Here is a 17,321-nt window from a genome sequence, read left to right on the forward strand (position 1 = left end):
GACACATGGCAAGCACAACCATACCACAAAGACCACTGCTTTTTTTTTTTTTTTTGAATAACAAAACAACATGTTTTTTAATAAACATTTATTGATGCAACCTTGTTACACCCCTAGAATCGCAGCTTCTGGAAGAACCACTTGTTCTTGCCGGTTTTGTACCTGAAAGGGAACACAAAGGTTAGAGAAGGCTCTGTACCAGCAGGTAACAGAACCAAACTTGCACCTGAGCTGTCCCAGACAGACAGGAAGTAGCAACCACCTTACTCAGAGACAATTCACTTGGTCTCTCCAGCCTAGGCTGCAACTAGACCTGCTTTAAATATTGAAACTCTAAGGGAAGCAAGGGCCAGCTTTCAGATTTCTCATGAAGGACACCCACCACTCCCACAGACATGAGCGCAGGACATGGCCATCCTGCTGGACACCTTGCATGGAGGGCAGTAACCAGGAGCTGCCCTCAGAGAACAGCGCAGGGGCTGCCTGAAACACCCTGATCTGAGGCTACACAGCTCCTTCCTCTGAAGGAGCTTCTGAGCAGAAAACCAAAAGGGATCGGTAACCCAAGCACTCCTGGGCAAACCATAAGCACTACCCCAGGCCACTCAGCCCACTGACAGAGAATGGATGAACTGGCAGTGGGATGCCAGAGCATCCACTGGCACCTGAAAGGCCCTGCTCACACCTGCACAGTGCTGCACACACACACTGCTGCACACATGGACAAGTGAGAAGGAACATGCTCACCAAACGTGTACGCAAGGAAGCTGGGGCACAAGTGCCAACTGGGGACTCACAGGCTGTGGCACAGCCACCCAAGTCCTTGCCCTGAGGACAAGCACCGACACCACTGAAGAGACGAGATCCCAGCTCACCTTTCCTCAAATTTCACCTTGGCTTCGCGTCTCGCTTTGCGTTTCAGAGCGGGGTCCCTGAACACGTCCTTATTGACCACTGTTTTGTCCAGGGGAATATCCACAGAATACCTAGGCAAAAGAACAGCATGGTTTGAAAGGGCCACAGTACCTGGCACAGGGCTGAAAACTGAGCAGGGAGCCAAGAGCAGTCTAACTAGTGCCAGGTCAAGGGGCTAGAGTTCTTAAAGCCTCTTCAGTTAAGGAATGACCGAACCACTAAAGGATCCCCAGTTCAACCTATAAAGAAAACAGCCAACTGCTTCCTGAGGGATGCACAGCTCTGTCCAACGTGCTGCCTGGGAGCTGCTCCGAGAGCTCCAGGGCACAGAGACAAATGACTCTGCCACTCTGCCAGCCCCAGACAGAGCTGTTTCAAATGCTCATCTGCTGACACTCCCTGAACAAGGGGAAGGTTCCTGTGGCTAAATTAAGAGCCAGCTGCCTCATTCCAGAAATTAGTATTTCCCCTTAACCTCAAACCCCCAACTCCGTGCTTTTGCAGAGCCCGAGCCTGTTCACTCAGCCACGACATTAACAGCCCCAGTGACTCTGGGCGTTCACTAGAGCACACAAGAACCGCGATCCCCAGATGCAGCCGAGACTCCTCCAGCCGACACTGCCGGCAACAGCGCTGTGGGGGCCGCACTCACCGGGTGGGCATCAGATGGTTGTAGTTGTAAACCTTCACGAAGGACTTGATCTTGGACCTCTTCGCGATCTTCTTCTTGCCCATGGCAGCCGTCACCTTACGCGGGTAGCGGTCGATGCCGGCCACCAAAGCGTGGCTGTACGGGCGGTCCGAGGTGCCATCGTCGATGTTCTGAAACACACGGGCCGCAGCGGCGGTGGCACCGCGGGGACCCCGCCCGTGCCGACCCCCCGGCACGACCGCGCGGAGCCGCGCCCGGAGCGGCCCCGCCGGATCATCCCCGCGCTCACCTTGACGATGACGGCCTTGCGCCCCGAGTAGCGGCCGGCCAGCACCAGCACCACCTTCCCCGGTTTCATGAACTTCCCCATCTCTGTGGACACAGCAGCCGGCAGTCAGGCCGAGCCCGCGCCGCGCCCCGCCCGCCGCACCCGCGGATGGCGGCGGATCCCGCGCCCGGCCCCCACTCACCGAGGCTCCGCCGCGATGGCGCCCAGGCCGGAAGAGGGAGCTGCGGCCGCGCCCCGCCCTTTCACGGCGCGATCGCGTCACTTCCGCCGCGACACCGGGAGCCGCTGCCGGCACCGGGCACGGCGGGGCCGGGTGTGTCTCCGCCCCCCATCCCCGGGCACGGCGGGGGCCGCGTAACGGAGCCGGTAACGGACACAGCACACGGCACGGTGGCGGGCTCGGCCCACACGCACTACAGCGCTATTTAATACACCCCGCGAGACACCGGGCCGTGCTGGCCCTTGCACAAAAGCCTGCAACAATTTGCTCGGACCGTTGGACAAAGCAGCCTGGCAGCCCGAGAGACGCGGGTTGCGGAGCTGCTGGAGGAGACCCTGGAGCCCCAGGGCGCCTGTGTATCTGCCTCTGTCTTCTACATCCACCTTGGAGAGGGCAAGTCCCGTGTGACTGGGCAGTCCCCGAGGTGCCTCAACACCTGGCAGCCTCGCTCCTCCATGAGGGGTCTCGTGGGTACATCATGTGGAGCACAGACGGTGAGAAATAACCACACAGGAGCTTAGCTGCAGGTCCCCTCTGCCCCCCACCCCAACACTCACTGGCACCTGGGCAAGGCAGTTTTGCCTCTGAGAGCAGCAGGGCTGGGGTAAGGAAGTGCTGCCCATCTCACAGCCTCCAGCAGCTCTGCAGGGACAACCTTGGACAACACACACTTCCAGCATCACGACACTCTAAGACTTCCCTAAAAGCAAATATCAAAGAGACAAAGCTGGGTCTTACAAAAGCCAGGCTTCTTGAGCCCAACAGCTGCCTACTTGTGGAAAATGGATGATCTACAATAAAAACACATCAAAAAGCATCTTTGATGTTTTTCAGCTGCCGAACAGCCAGATCAACCGGGAGACTGAACTTCAAGTTGCTCAGGCGGCTGAGGAGGGTGAGTGCGCTCTCAAAACCCGTGTTGGCCATGTAGCTCCAGGGCTGGTAGTGGGACTGCACTAGAGCTCCAGACTTGCAGATGAGGTTGAGCCAGGAGACCAGGCGCTGCTCGTTCAGTGCCATGCACACCAGCGCCTTCAGCTCTGAGTCCGCGCTGCGCTTGAAGGGGCCGTGCTCCGTGAGCACCGTGTGGATGGCAGCCAGCAGGCTCTGCTTGGGGGTGGTGGCCACTGCTCCTGTCACAGGCAAGGCGAAGGACTGGGAGAGCTTGCGAGCCGGGGATTCCACGAAGGCTTGTCCGTTCTTAGCATTGTAATACTTGACAAAGAGCTCCCAGGGGTGCATGGTCCGCGGGGAGGGGCTGAACGCAGGGATCAAGCACGCAATGGGTGCCAACACCAGGCTCATGCCAGGGGAGGAGGCGTAGAGCCCGTGAGCCATCAAGTCCCGCAGAGCGACCGTCAGCTCCCTGCGCACAGCCAGAGTCAGCTCGTCTCTGCCTCCCAGGGGAACGTCCTGCAGCTCAGAGCAGACAACCTGCTCTGCCTGTTGGTGTTTCAAGGCGAGCTGCCTCACCCGCTCCACCGACAACTCCAGTTTCTTAATTAAGGGGGAGAAGTCCTTGTTGTCTTGGTCCTTCTGCCAGAAGGTGCGAGGGATCTGACCTGTGGCACAGCCGAACTGGCTGACAGCAAAGATCTGCAGCACAGCCAGCACACGGCGCATGAGCTGCAGGCCCGTTTCTCGCATCCTTTTGGCATCTTCTGGGTTCACTGACCAGGTTAGAAAAGAGAAAAACATACTCTCATTAAGGAGTCAACAACGCTGCTTGTTCATACACACAAAGGGAGTGTAAATGTCTGCAAATTCCATCAGGCCAACATTCTGACTAGCAGCAGATCCCTCATGCTACACTACTTAGTGTAAGTTCGTGGGATAAGTGGGGAAGTCTCAAACTCTGAAGAACACTGGATCCCCCCAGCTCACAGTACCTGCTTACAGAGTTCAGAGCTTGAAGAGCATGAATTAGAGTGCATCAGACAGGGCTGCTCAGTCTGTCTGCGTTTTGCACTATCAGCAGTCCCTTCTCTTCCTGACCCCTGCTGAGTACCAATCCCACCCTCTCTGCCACACATTCAGGCCCTGTGACTACTATAAGGATCACACAGAGGGAGAGTAAAGGAACTGGACACAGGCCCTAAGCAGTGGGACTGGGGAAGTACAGAGACCAACTGCCAGGAAAAAGCAGAGTATGACTGGTTTGTGCCTGTCAAAGCTCCAGGGAGGGACAGCCAGAACTGTGCTGGCAGCCCAAGCCCAGTGGTGCCCACCTCTGTTCCCAGAAGGCTGGGTGCTGGGTTTGTAGGAGCCCCCGCAGTCACAGTGTCCATCTTCTGCCTTACCAGAGCTTCCAACTTCATCTACAACAAGGATTTCACACCATTATTTCACATTTATGAATTTCAGCTGTGCATACAGTATTAAGGTCAACATTCCTCTGACCTCTCTGGACCTCTTTTGCCACTCTATCCTTTCCCTCACCATCAGTTTACAGAGATTTGTACTTTCCTATGACCCAGGAGCTGTTTCCAACATCTGTGACCTCCCTCCTCATCACTGTGTCAGGGAATTACACAGCAATTCAGTCTGCTCATCCAAAACCTCATCACTGACCCTGAATGAAGTTGATGAACATTTCGAGGTCCCTTATCTGGGTCTTCAGTTGTTCCACCAGCTGCTCCTTCACCCTGGCTGGATTTACAATCTGTGCTATGGCAGCATCCACCCGCTGCCGCAGTTCCTCTGGAGAGAGCGTTGCAATATCTTCACTCAAGTCCATGTCCAGCTTCTTTATCAACTCATTTATAATCATCTGCAAAATACAAGTGAGCAGCATGATTTCACCATGTGGCACTGCTGCCCAGGATACTCCTTTCCCAGACACTCGCTTGGAAACAGGATGCCTCTGCTGCACAGAAATAATTGCAAAAGACACAGGACAGGTTCACATGTGTAGAAAACCTCCTGACACTATTTCAGCTGCTAGCAAGAAATACAGATTGATAACCACCTACAGTCTGTAATCCCTCACAAGGGCTAGGAAATGCAGGAGGTTTTGTGAGCCTTACCCGTTGCCTTTCCATAACCACAGACTGTGGCAAAGAGTCATAGCTGCCCTCTTGGTAAGCAAAGGTCTCCAGGTCATCCAGCTGTGTCTTGAGCTGCAGGATCAGCTCTCTGTGCTTCTCCTTCTGGACCTCAATTTGTTCCTGCTTCTCTTGCTCACCCTGAAAAAAGTTACCAGTAAATCAAATTGAAGGCTTATTGTCATAGTCAGGCCCCAGAGAACAGGATCATGACGTGAGGAATGTTTCCTGCAGCTCATGCACTTCACTAGCGAGCACTGCAAACCAGCCTGAGAAAGAAATGTGTCTAAGCACCAAGACGAGGTGACAGCCACATCACCTCATCTGACAGGGGAAGGAAAGTGCTTCTCCAGGCCTCCTGCACCCACACCCCATCCCACAAGGCTGGGATCCAGGAAGAAAGTGGCCAAATAACGTCTATGTAAATAACGTGTTCATATCACAGATCCTCTGACTCACCTGTGCCGTAGGTGGGAGTGGAGCGGTGACACACCACTCAGGGCTTTAGGGCACGTCCCTGCGAGCTGGCACCGAGTCAGCAGGGCCCTGAGTGTGTCTGGCACCGATTTCTGTGCAAACACCGGCACTGCGGGCAGCGCAGCTGCTGAGCCCCCGCCGGCAGCGCTAACGGGCTTCAACCGGGACACGCGCATGTAGAGATGCTGGGGCGGACAGCGCGGGGCCAGGAGCCACGGGACGCCGGTACCCGCGGCGCCGGTGCTCTCTGTGCCCAAACAAGGCCCCGCTCCGCCCGGCCGCGGGCACTCACCGGGGCGGCGCCGAGCCCGTGGGGCAGCGGCGCGGGGCAGCCGCGGAAGGCGAAGTCCTCGAGGTCGCGGAGCAGGCGCTGCTGCTCGGCCGGGCCGGCCCGGGCCACCTGCCGCAGCCGGAACTGCACCTGAGCGAAGTGCGAGGCGAGCGCCAGCAGCGCTCCGTGCAGCCGGCGCCGCTCGGCCCGCAGCCGCGGCACCGACTGCGGCGACCCGCCGCCTGCCACCTCGTCCTCGTCCTCGTCCTCTTCCTCCTCTGCCTCCTCTTCCTCCTCCGCCGACACGGCGCCCACGGGCGCCCAGCGCTCGCCGGGGCCCAGCGGGCCGCCCTCCGCCTCCATGGCCGCCGCTACCGGCGCCGTGACGCCGCCGCCATCTTGCCGACGCGGGGCGGGGCCATGGGCGGGGCCAGCGCGCCCCCTCGCGGCCCGGTGGGGCGGCCGCGGGGGCCCCGGGGCCAGGCCAGGGGTTGTCCGCGCTGTGCCCGCCCCGGCCGGCCCCGCTCCCAGCCCCGCCAGCAGCCGCGCCCCCTACCCAAAATAGCGCGGGGCGGAGTCGGCACGGCCATGGCGAGGTGAGCGCGGTCGGACGGGGCAGGACCCTGCGACCCGGGACCGGCACGGGGGAGCTGGAACAGGGTCGGCCGGGCCCCTCCGCCAGCCGGTCGAGGGGCGTGCGGGGCGGGCGAGGGGAGCGCCGCGTGGCCACCGCCCACCTCCCGGCCGGAACCCGCCCGGCTCCCCCTGCCAGCCCCGGGGCTCGACCCAGGCAGGGCCCGCGTCCGGGGCCCCTTCCTCGCCCCTGTCCCCTGTGCCCCCTGCGGGCCCTGCACAGCGCTGTTGGGCACCGGGGGAATGTCCGCTGGTGACACCCTCTGGTCTGCTCTTCCCCAAGGCAACCTGCAAAGACACTGTGGTACGACCGCCCGCGGTACGTGTACCTGGAGTTTTGTGTCGAAGACAGCACAGACGTGAAGGTCGTCATCGAGGACCAGCGGCTGGTGTTCAGGTGAGCAGCCACTGCCCTGCTGACTGGCGACATGGCCTGAACTGAGCGTTGTTTGGAGGATAGGGAGGCCTCTGAGAGAGCAGTGCATGCATGGCCTCAACCATCTCCTAAGCCAGGCTGTTACGGTGTTTTGGCAGTTGCAAAAATGCAGACGGTGTGGAGTTCTACAACGAGATCAACCTATATGCCAGAGTCAACTCTAAGGTGAGGCTTCCCCCCAACAAACTGTTCTCCACCAGCCTCTATAAGGCTCAGAGTCAGAGCCAGCCTGTGTGGTCTTGAGCAATGCTGCTTAGCGTTGAATCCTGCCTGTGTCCTGAGAGCTTCAGTGAGGTGAGCACACGCTTGAGAGCCCTGACCCTGCCCAGGGCTGGTACTTGGGGTGCTGGCTTGAGCCAGAAACAATGTGTCTCCATGGTTCTTTATCCCCCTCAGTCTGTGCGGGGCTGAGCTTTATAACCCTGTGAGAGAGGAGTCTGACAGACACTGAGGTGAGGCACTCTGATCTCTTGGCAGGACTCACGGGAGAAGCGCTCTGACCGGTCCATCACATGCTTTATGAGGAAGTGGAAGGAGAAAGTGGCCTGGCCACGCATCACCAAGGAGAACATCAAGGTGTGTGTGGTGCCTGGCAGCCTCAGCACATGTCCTGTCCCCATGCAGCACCTCACAGCTCCCAGGGACCAACCTGCCCCTGGGACAGACACAGAGGGCCCCACCGGGGACCCCAAGACAGAGCTCCCAAAAAACCCAACCTGACAATCACTGCTAGTCCACAAATTAGTGCAATCCAGGAAGGATGCAGCACCTCTTTTCCTCGACACAGGCAGGGTCAGGACCGGTGCCTGCAGGCAAAGGGACATCCCCACTTCCTGCCTCTTCCCAGGCCCTGTGCAGGAGCAGCCCATGGGCTGTGAGTCCCTGCGGTGCTGCTCCCCCCTTCAGGGGATGCTTTCTGTGCCCACAGCCGGCCTGGCTCTCTGTGGACTTTGACAACTGGCGAGACTGGGAAGGTGATGAGGAGGTGGAGAGGGCCATGGTGGAGCAGTACGCAGAGGTGAGCTGGGCTGCCGGCTTCAGGGTCCAGGGGCACGTCAGGTAGGTGCTTGGGATGAGGGGGAGCCAGCTGTTTGTTTCCCATCCAGATGCTGGAGAGGGTGACAGACAAAGGCCCCCCACCAGCCATGGATGACCTGGATGTAAGTACCACCTGCCAGCTACTTCCCACCACCCTGCTGAGCACAGCCCCGGCTCTGACCTCTCCTGGCTCCAGGACAGCAGCAGCAGCTCCTGCTGCTCCCCTCGGGCAGCCTGTCCCGGAGCCAGCACAAACACGCTCCCCGGGCTGCCAGGGGCTGCCAGGGGCTGCCAGCCGGTGCAGGGCTGGCCCGGTCCCTGGCATCTCCCACTTCTCCCACAGGACGACTGAAGTCCGGGCTCCCGGGGATGCCGCGGCTGCAGGAGCCTCCCAACGCGCCGGAAGCACGCACCGATGGACAGGCAGCGCGGAGAGGGTTTTCCGAGAGAGCAGAGCTGCCTCAGCTTGTGCCCGCTTGTGCAGCGCACCCGACCCCGGGCGGCAGAAGCGGTCCGGTCTGCCGTGCCCGGTTACCCGCGCGGGGCATGGGGCAATAAACGTGTACTGCCGCAGTTGTCTGCTGTGCCCGGGAGCCGTCCGTCCCCACGGGGGACCGTCCTTCGCCGCCCGGGAGCGGTCCTTCCCCGCCGGCAGCGGGCGCGCGCCGCCGCCGGGAGCGCGCCCGCGCGTCACCCGCAGGCTCCGCCCGCTCCCGGCGCTGCAGCTGCCGCCACTTGTGCCGTGTCCGTGCCCGGGCGGTCGCGATGGTGTTCCGGTGCCAGCGGGACAGCTGGGCCCGGCAGGTACCGGCGCGGGGCGCGGGGCAGGCCCCTCAGCCTAACCCTGACCCTTACGGTGCCGCCGTGTCTGTCGCAGTTCGCCACCAGGGTGGTGTCGTGCCAGGCGGCGGAGCTGCGGCCCGAGGGCGGCGGGGAGCCGGTGCGCGGGTTCCAGGTGGTGCTGGAGGACACCATCCTCTTCCCCGAGGGCGGCGGGCAGGTACGGGCCGGGCCGGGCCGGGCGGGGGCCGGGCCGGGGCCGGCGGCGCTGACCCCTCGTGTCCGCAGCCGGACGATCGCGGCCTCATCGGGGACGTGCCGGTGCTGCGCGTGACCCGGCGGGGGCCCGAGGCCGTGCACTTCGTGCCGGCCGCGCTGGAGCCCGGCGCCGAGGTGCTGCTGTCGCTGGACTGGGAGCGCCGCTTCGACCACATGCAGCAGCATTCAGGTCCGTGCCGGTACCGGGGGGGTGCCCGGTAACACCCCGGTTACCGGGGGGGGGGGGGCGGTCAGTGCCCAGCGTGTCCCCGCACCGGACAGGGCAGGGGATGCTCGGCAGCTCTGCGTGCACAGTCTGTCCCCGGCGCCACTTGGGACACCAAGTGCCCCCTGCGAGCTCTCCCTGGCTTGTAAACAAACCCACCGAAAACAGGTTTGGAAGGAAAAGTTCCACCCCTGAGGGCAGGGCTGTCTCCACTGCTCCTCTGGGCGCCGGTAGGAGCCCTGCAGCACCCAGTGCTCGCCTGTTGAGGGGAATGTCAGTGGGACATACACAGTGTGACTGAAAATACCAGTGGCACTCAGAGCTGGTGCTTGCATGTCTCTTCCAGGACAGCATCTCATCACTGCCATTGCAGAACAGATGTTTGGATTCAAGACAACTTCATGGTGAGCAGGATAAAGGTTCCTTTTGACGCCAGTATTACCTTGTTTGGTACATCCCACCGTGCTGGGCTCCACGGAGCCTGAACATTAATACACCAAAAGGAGTTTGGACATTTCATTCAAGTTCAGAGGTCCTGCCTGGGAGAGGTGGCTGACCTGGAGAGAAGCTGTACAAAGTGTTTGCTCTGTCTTGTCCTCCTCAAGTGTTTGGTTTGCACTTGGTGCTCTGAACAAAGCAGGGAGAGAAGTGTGTTTTGTTTCAGTCACCACATTCCTGGCAGTGGGATGCTGGTGCTGCACAAAGGGACCTCCTGGATGGTCTGAGCTACAGCAGCAGATGTTCTTCCCTGGTGCAGGGAGCTGGGCCGTCAGCGAAGCCTCATTGAGCTGGACACCCCCTCAATGACAGCAGAGCAGGTCAAGGCCCTGGAGAGGAGTGTGAATGAGAAAATCCGGGACAGGGTCCCTGTGACAGTGAGGGAACTGGCTGCAGGTGACCCTGAAATTGAAAGAGTAAGTGATGGGAGAGAACTGATGGTATTCGTGGGACCAGAATAACTGAGCATGGATGTCACCTTGTTTGGCACTGTTCTCCTCTGCCAGGTGAGGAGCCGGGGGCTGCCCGACGACCATGTGGGGCCAGTGCGTGTTGTGGACATCGAAGGCATTGACTCCAACATGTGCTGTGGGACTCATGTCTCCAACCTGAGTGACCTGCAGGTGGGTGGTCACAACCGAGCTGCCTCTGGGAGCCACACTCCACACAAAGCAATGTGTGGATTAATCAATTAAAATTGATTTTAATCAATTTATTTTCACTGGCAGAGAGTCAATATTCACCACAAGGCATAGTCTGGTAGGAAATGACCATCTGTGTATATAACTAAAATGCTGTTCTGACCAGCGTGATTTTCTTTTTAAGGTTATTAAGCTCCTTGGTGTGGAAAAAGGGAAAAAGAACAAAACCAACTTGATTTTCTTGGTGGGAAACAGAGTGCTGAAATCAGTTGAACAAAGTCACAGTACCGAGAAGGCTCTAACCTCCCTGCTCAAGTAATAACCTTTCCACTTCTGTTATTTCATCTTTACTCTTTCTCCTGACAGATACCACATAAGCTTCAGGGTACAGCTCCTGGGGCTGTGTATGATCTGCTTTTGCTCCTTTAGGAAATCCTTCCTTTGTCCTTCATGATGATCCAATGATCTAAATTCTCCCTGTTCTTTCAGAAATGGACCAGGTGAGCATGTAGAGGCTGTGAAAAGACTGCAGAGCTCTGTGAAACTGCTCCAGAAGGTATGAGAATGGCTTGGAAAAGTGGGTTGTGGCTGCTTCATGCAGCTGAGCTTTAGTTGTGGTAACTGGGAATTGAATCGTAGGCCTCAGTTTTTGTGGATATTATGAAAAGTGCTCTAACCTCTAGGAACACAACTGTATTCACACTGACTTCTCCAGCAGCAGTACAGTTCATTTGCTTTTCTTTCAGAATAACCTGAACCTGCTTAGAGACATTGCTGTTTTGATAGCTCGGGACTTCAAGAGCAAACCTGCTCCAAGGCAGCTGTTTGTGTTACACAGGTATGGGGGAGCTCAGGGAAAAGGGGCCAACAGTATCTCACATGTGTTGTGGCAGTTGCCTTTCTCACACCTATTCAGGCTTGTTTTGTCAAGGAAAAGTATAAACGAGGTGAACAAAATATTAAACTGCCTCAGCCTGCTGCAAAGCTCTGTAATTGAAGGAATCTGTTGGTAATTCAGTCACTGACTTCTGGTTTTGTAGCTGAGAAATGACTGCATCCATCCAATTTCTCTCTGCCCTTGATATTTTCAAATAAAACTAGGGAGCTCTATTTCTTAAAGATAAACACTTAAGTAATTCCTAACATGTCCACAGGAATGCCCAACAAGGATTTAGATATATGGACAAAACCTAATCTCTATACTAAGTGCAAGAGGCCAAAACCTCTGATCAGGCCATTGGTTTCTAATTGAGATTTTTTATTCTAGAGGGTTTTTTTCCTTCCTTTTGAAGTGTTTTTTTTACCCATCCATACAGGAAAGAGGGTGATTCTGAATTTATGAACATCATCGCTAATGAGATTGGGACAGAGGTGAGTTGGTGATGAAGACTGACCTGACACCACTGGTTTTCCACCTGAGCTATACACAGACTGGGGCTGGTCAGGCTGCTGTTCCTGCTGCAGTCATGAGCTGCAGGTCTGGTTCCTTTTGACACTTACCTGAGGTTACCTGTCCCCAGCAGCCTCAGTCTGCAGGGAAATCCTCAACAGTGAGAATTCAGAGGACTGGGGAAGAGCCTGACCCCCAAAGCTGCACCAAGCCTCATTGGAAAGGATGGGATGGGATAGGATAGGGATAGAATAGAAAGAGTAGCCTGTTTCAGTTGGAAGGAACCTACAACACTCATCTAGTCCAACTGCCAACTGTATCCTTTTAATTCAAGATACCCCAGTACCATGTTGTCTCAACAACATATGACAGAACCAAAGGTTCAGAAGCCACTTTCCTTTTACTTTTTTCAAGAAGTCTCTGTCTCAGTAACACACATAAACTGCTGAATTGTCAGTCTGGTGTTTCGGTCCTGTGGCCAGTGTCTGTCCCTTCCCTGAACAAGGAAAGCAGTAGTTAATCTGCAGCAGCATCCATCTCTGTCCACAGGAAACTCTGCTATTCCTGACTGTGGGGGATGAAAAAGAAGCAGGACTCTTCCTTCTAGCTGGACCTGTTGAAGCAGTTGAGAATTTAGGTCCCAGGTAACATGTTTTGTGGGTTGTTTAAAATGAATTCTGACGTTGCAGACTGAGCAGCTGCACAGTGTAATCCGGGCACAGATCCATGTTTGCTGTCAGGAGCAGGTTGGGCTGCAGCCTGTGGTGTTGTTGCTGCAGGGTGGCAGAGCTGCTGGGAGGGAAAGGAGCTGGAAAGCGTGACCGCTTCCAGGGCAAGGCAGCCAAGATGAGCCGTCGAGGAGAAGTGGAAGCTCTGCTCCAGGAATTCATCAGCCATCGAAGCCCTGAAGTGTAAGAAATAATTCTCAAAGTAGGGCTTCCTTCCCTGTTTTGCACAGGCCCCACTAACTTCTCTCCTGGAGAATAAAGACCTGAACCCAAAAGCTGGTGTGCACATGCTCTGTGCAGGCTGGTTTGGTGCTCACAGAAATGGGGAGGGGATCTGCAATCCGTGCTTTGCTGCAAGGGCTCTTTCATTTCCCCAGCCAAATGGTACAGGGGTTAAAGTAGTCCTTAGTTTACCACTTTGTAAGGTTACTAAAACCAAGAGGGGCCTCCAGCTGGCAGTACATTGGGGCCTTTTGCTTTGCACCAGTTGCTGAGGAGCAGTTGCTTTGGCAGTAACACTCAGCAAGAGGCCACTGGTCCTCCCTGACACCTTGGCCTGCACAGGGACAGAGAGCACCCAGAAGGGAGAGTGGGTGGTCCACAGGCAGGAGGTTGTTCCCCACCATGTACCAGTCCTTTCCCTTGTTGAAGTGCAGTTGTTATTGGTCCTTTTTTGAACATTGAGAGTTTCTTGGGCTGCTGCAGTTACAAACTCCCTTGGGATCAGGCAGCCCTGTTCCCAGTGTTCCCTAAGCTTGCCTTTCTAGCCCGGGCAGGCCCTGAAGCTGCTGCAGTCTCAGCTGGAGGAACTAAATGGTGCTGTGGAGCCACAGTGGGGCACAACAGGTAATTTGGAGGGGTTTTTTCCCTCCTTTTTGCTAGAAGTGACATGACAGGTTCACTTTAGATGTTGGTAATAAACAGAGAAATAGAATAAAAGAAACCTCCATCCTAAGGAAGTTTATCTTTCATGAACAAAGGGATGGTGAACCCCAGCACATGATGTTCCCACATGTGGCCGCTGTGGCTGCTGCAGGGCCACAGGCCATGGCCCATGGCTGAGCTGTTGGGACAGTGTCAGCACACAGGGAACACCACAGAAACTGGAGCTGGGTGTAGGGTCAGTGCTGCAGGCACTGGTTGTTTGGGGGAGATTATGCAAATGCACACACAGAGTCTGGCAGGAAGAAAGTATCTGCACCTCTGTATCTTATTTTAGACTATATCAGGCTGAGCAAGGATGTGTAGTGAAGGAGTTAATTGCCAGGCTGTACAGCCTGCATGGCTTGAAGCTGGAGGGAGCATGGGACCACCACAGAGGGCCAGGATGCTGATACCAGGGGGGTCGGGATGCCAGGGCTGGGAGAGCCGAGCTGCTGTGACCCCATGCTGTGCCAGCACTGACCACCCCCACCCCAACCCCACAGCACAGCCAAATGCCAGCTCTGTCCCCACACCCTGGGAGTTCAGCATAGCCCCAAACGAGTCACTCAGTCCCAAAGCTGAGCTTGTTTCTGTAAGCAGCAAGGTGACACGAGTTTGTCCCTGTTCTTGCCACAAGGTGCACCCAGAAGCTTTGGATAAACAGCACAGAAAGCATCTCATCCCTTGCCCCACCTGCTGTGCTCTCAGTGTCTGACTGCAGCCAGGGGTGAATGGCAAAGACCCGGGACACCTGGCAGTGCCCTTCCCAGTGATTTGAACGTGTTTTGCAGGTGTTGGTGTTTCTCATCACTCAGGACAGACGTCCTTCCTCCACCACCCACAGTCCATGCCACAGCCCTGCACCCTGGAGCTGATCCTGCATCCCACAGCACAGGCCAGCAGAACACTCGAACTCACCAGCTAAACACACCTTCAGCTTTAATAAAATACCTCCTGTGCACAGCCACACCCCCACGTCATGTGTGTATAGATACATGTATGTATGTACACACACAGGTGTACGCTCACCCCACACTGCATCACAGCAGCGAACACCGAGTGCCCCAGGGCTGAAGGGTCCCTCGTGCTGGCACTTTATCTCCATGTCACAGTGTCTGCCCGTTCCTGTCACAGAGCTGCCTCGCCAGCAGACCCCAGGCACCCAGGGGTGAGCACCCTGCTCCCGGTGGTGCTGTCCCCAGCCCTGCAGTGCGGAGCTGACGTGTCCCCATGAGCTGCAGAGGGAGTGCAGGATCTCCCCACTACTGCTGGGTCCCAGGCAGACGACCTCCACCCGTGGGTGCAGGAGGGGCAGCAGGGGAGTCCTGGGAGTGCAAGGCTCGCTGTACCATCAGCAAGGGCACGACTGAGACTGTGGGTCTATGTGGTGGGAGCCACCCGGCAGCGCCGCCAGCCCAGCCTCCACAGTCCACTCCCAGTGCAAAATCAGCAGGGAGCACACAGTGGCTGGGGTGCACCAGGGCTAGTGGGTGCCCCTGAGACCAGGGCTAGGGTGGCCACTTGCCTGGGCACAATTACCTGCAGGGATGCCCTAGGCAGCCTTCTTGTCCTGTGTGGCCATGAGGTGGGAGAGGCAGTAGGGGATGAGGCTGACAGTAGCCAGTGGCACAGCTGCACTCTTGCAGAAGGAGAGGGCGTAGAAGAGCAGCTGCATGTGGGAGGGTGGCTTGAAGGCATCAAAGATGTGGAGGATGAGGAGGGAGGCAGTGACACAGCCCAGGCGGAAGGGCAGCTGCTGGCCCTGCTTCCCCTGGCAGCTCTTCTTGTACATGTGGGAGTTGACAGCCAGCCCCAGCCCAAAGAGGATGCCCAGGTTACGGAGGAGGCTGGCAAAGGGGGTGGTGTCGATGTGGACCCACTCAGGGCGGCTGCACCACCTCCGTGCCTTCTCCAGTGTCCAGAGCAGGTCCACGCCAAGCACCCGCAGCAGCAGGTAGAAACCAATGGTGAAGCTGAAGAGGAATAAGGTGATGCCCGTGTACCGATGGAGGCTGGCGTGGTAGATGCAGCGGACATGCTGAAAGGTCTTGGCCACAGCCATCCCTGCCAGTAACAAAGCAGGAGCACTGGTCAGTGCTCAAGGTACTGCAGTCCAGCATGGAAGAGCTGCAGGGAAGGGCATGGGGGTCTGATGCACTTACCTGAGAAAACGCCTGCGATGACTTGGTGGGGGAAGTGAGCGGCAATGAAGACTCGGGACAGGCAGACGCAGACCTGAACTGCCCAGAACCCCGTCCAAAGCACCATCCACAGCACCCTGCGAGGGGCAGGTGGCTATGTTGGTGCCAGAGCCAGCTTGCACTGCCTGTGGCACTGCCATCCCACACCTTAAACAATGCCTGGCTCTCTGCCAAGCCCATCCTCATGCAGACCCCACCTGGGGTGCCACAGCCTGTTTATCTGTCCACAGCCTTGTGCCTTGATGGGCTTGGCTGTGCCAATCAGTGCTGGAGCTGCCTCTGCCCAGCATTCTGCCCAGGTTGTTCTGGTGCACAGCTTACCAGTATCCGGATGTCCTTGACTGCTTCTTCCCACCAGCAGCGGAGAGGAGAGCCACCACCATGACGTAGTACACACCTGCTGCACCCATGGCATGGCCAGACGGGCTCCCTGGGCAAAAAGAGAGCCCCAGGTCAGACCTGGTGTGAGTCAGAGCTGAGCACAGGCAGGGTTTGTGCTGAACCACCACATCTTCACCAAGGGTCAAGGTCTGCTCTGTACAGGGACTTCCCTGCCTCCCCCCACTGCGGGCACAGCTGGTGTGCCTGGGAGCACAGCAGTAATGGCCCTCTCTCAAGAGCTGGCCAGGACCATGTGCCACTGGTGGGCTGCCAACCATGACCCTGCCCAGGCCAGCACCCCCCTCCCTGCATGTGCAGGTCACCCTGGGCAAGTGCCCACTGCCCCAGCTGGGGCTGGGGGACCCTACCAGGGCTGGGGGACCCTACCAGGGCTGGGGGACCCTACCAGGGCCAGTCTCGCAGGTGAGCGGGAACTGCTGGATCTCTGGGGCAGAGGTGTTGTTGTAATAGTCCGTGTCGTGGACCCACCAGTATGGTCTCTCTCCAAAGAGGATCCTGAAAAGAAAGGAGAATGGGGTCTGAGGAGGCTTTGGGCACAGCTGCAGCTTCAGCTCTGTCCTGGGAGCTGGAAGAAGCAAAGGACCCACAAGTGGTTGAGGGCATCCTGACAAACACAGCATACAGCTGGTCGCTTGGTTCTGACTGCTGACACTGCCTGTCCATGTCCCCATCCCCAGCCCTGAAGGGGAAGAGCAAGAACTTCCTGGGTGCAAGTCAATGCAACCTCCTGTGCTGAGGGACTCTGTGCAGCCCCTGCTCAGCACCACAATCCTGGCTGATAAGCAGAGTCTGTTTGTAGAAGGCTCCATCTCTCTGCCTGACTCTGAGAAGGGAGGAGCTGTTGCTGCATAGCCTGGGAAGGAGCGACCATTGTCACTGCCCAGCTGGGAGCTGAACTCTGTCCTTTGTTCTACTCCAGCACTGGGGCTGAGAGCACCCAGCTGGCCCGCATTAGTCCAGCTGTGCCAACACACTCGGAGGGAGCTGTGGCTCAGGGCCACTCACCACTTGAAGACAAGGTTGAGCCAGTCTCCGATCACAGCCACCCAGATGAGTCTGATGCCCACTGCCTCACTGAAGTGGAACCAGATGGGGAAGAGGACAAAAAAAGCATTCCTGAGGTCAGCAGCATAGGAGATGAAGAGGAACAAGTCCTGGGAGCCCTGGAAGTGCTGCTGCAGCCAGTGTGTTGTCCGGATGCCCACGTCGTGCAGGAGGTTCATGTTGGCCTCCATCCTCCTCTGCTGCCCCTGCCCTCGGCTCGGCTCCGGCTGCCCCACGCTCTGCTCTGCCGCTGG

The 17,321-nt window shown here is 57.5% G+C and overlaps 5 protein-coding genes across 10 annotated transcripts; 2 read left to right on the top strand and 3 right to left on the bottom strand.

Annotated features, from left to right (window-relative positions):
* Positions 1–28: 28 nt before the first annotated feature.
* On the bottom strand, positions 29–2,152 carry RPL27 (ribosomal protein L27). The gene is made up of 5 exons (XM_064636529.1): positions 2,038–2,152; positions 1,857–1,939; positions 1,568–1,737; positions 876–986; positions 29–162 (listed from the first exon to the last, which is right to left on the bottom strand). The coding sequence occupies exons 2-5, from the start codon at positions 1,935–1,937 to the stop codon at positions 114–116; spliced, it is 411 nt and encodes a 136-aa protein (XP_064492599.1). The 5' UTR covers positions 1,938–1,939; positions 2,038–2,152; the 3' UTR covers positions 29–113.
* A 103-nt stretch (positions 2,153–2,255) lies between these two features.
* Positions 2,256–6,231, bottom strand: RUNDC1 (RUN domain containing 1). Its single transcript, XM_064636489.1, has 5 exons — positions 5,890–6,231; positions 5,103–5,261; positions 4,648–4,846; positions 4,305–4,394; positions 2,256–3,746 (listed from the first exon to the last, which is right to left on the bottom strand). Exons 1-5 carry the CDS (start codon positions 6,229–6,231, stop codon positions 2,884–2,886), a joined length of 1,653 nt encoding a protein of 550 aa, XP_064492559.1. The 3' UTR covers positions 2,256–2,883.
* Positions 6,232–6,279: 48 nt separating this feature from the next.
* On the top strand, positions 6,280–8,548 carry PTGES3L (prostaglandin E synthase 3 like). Of its 4 annotated transcripts, none has more exons than XM_064636521.1 (7): positions 6,280–6,464; positions 6,785–6,898; positions 7,036–7,102; positions 7,415–7,513; positions 7,785–7,955; positions 8,025–8,097; positions 8,319–8,548. In XM_064636521.1, exons 1-6 carry the CDS (start codon positions 6,289–6,291, stop codon positions 8,088–8,090), a joined length of 693 nt encoding a protein of 230 aa, XP_064492591.1. In that variant the 5' UTR covers positions 6,280–6,288; the 3' UTR covers positions 8,091–8,097; positions 8,319–8,548. The 4 variants fall into 4 exon arrangements, with proteins under 4 accessions (XP_064492591.1, XP_064492588.1, XP_064492589.1 ...); XM_064636518.1 differs by having other exon boundaries at positions 6,329–6,464; positions 8,044–8,097; XM_064636519.1 differs by having other exon boundaries at positions 6,329–6,464; positions 7,866–7,955.
* Positions 8,549–8,626: 78 nt separating this feature from the next.
* On the top strand, positions 8,627–15,487 carry AARSD1 (alanyl-tRNA synthetase domain containing 1). Of its 3 annotated transcripts, XM_064636496.1 has the most exons (14): positions 8,633–8,779; positions 8,853–8,975; positions 9,044–9,203; positions 9,586–9,643; positions 9,997–10,153; positions 10,244–10,360; positions 10,563–10,693; positions 10,868–10,934; positions 11,125–11,216; positions 11,695–11,749; positions 12,318–12,412; positions 12,548–12,679; positions 13,264–13,342; positions 14,212–14,387. In XM_064636496.1, the coding sequence occupies exons 1-13, from the start codon at positions 8,741–8,743 to the stop codon at positions 13,277–13,279; spliced, it is 1,242 nt and encodes a 413-aa protein (XP_064492566.1). In that variant the 5' UTR covers positions 8,633–8,740; the 3' UTR covers positions 13,280–13,342; positions 14,212–14,387. The 3 variants fall into 3 exon arrangements, with proteins under 3 accessions (XP_064492565.1, XP_064492566.1, XP_064492567.1); XM_064636495.1 differs by lacking the exon at positions 13,264–13,342 and having other exon boundaries at positions 8,627–8,779; positions 14,212–15,487; XM_064636497.1 differs by lacking the exons at positions 13,264–13,342; positions 14,212–14,387 and having other exon boundaries at positions 8,637–8,779; positions 12,548–12,771.
* G6PC1 (glucose-6-phosphatase catalytic subunit 1) lies at positions 14,343–17,321 on the bottom strand. The gene is made up of 5 exons (XM_064636512.1): positions 17,029–17,321; positions 16,409–16,518; positions 15,943–16,051; positions 15,583–15,698; positions 14,343–15,484 (listed from the first exon to the last, which is right to left on the bottom strand). Exons 1-5 carry the CDS (start codon positions 17,256–17,258, stop codon positions 14,973–14,975), a joined length of 1,077 nt encoding a protein of 358 aa, XP_064492582.1. The 5' UTR covers positions 17,259–17,321; the 3' UTR covers positions 14,343–14,972.

This window comes from Pseudopipra pipra, chromosome 26, assembly GCF_036250125.1.
Source record: "Pseudopipra pipra isolate bDixPip1 chromosome 26, bDixPip1.hap1, whole genome shotgun sequence".
NCBI classification, from domain to species: domain Eukaryota; kingdom Metazoa; phylum Chordata; class Aves; order Passeriformes; family Pipridae; genus Pseudopipra; species Pseudopipra pipra.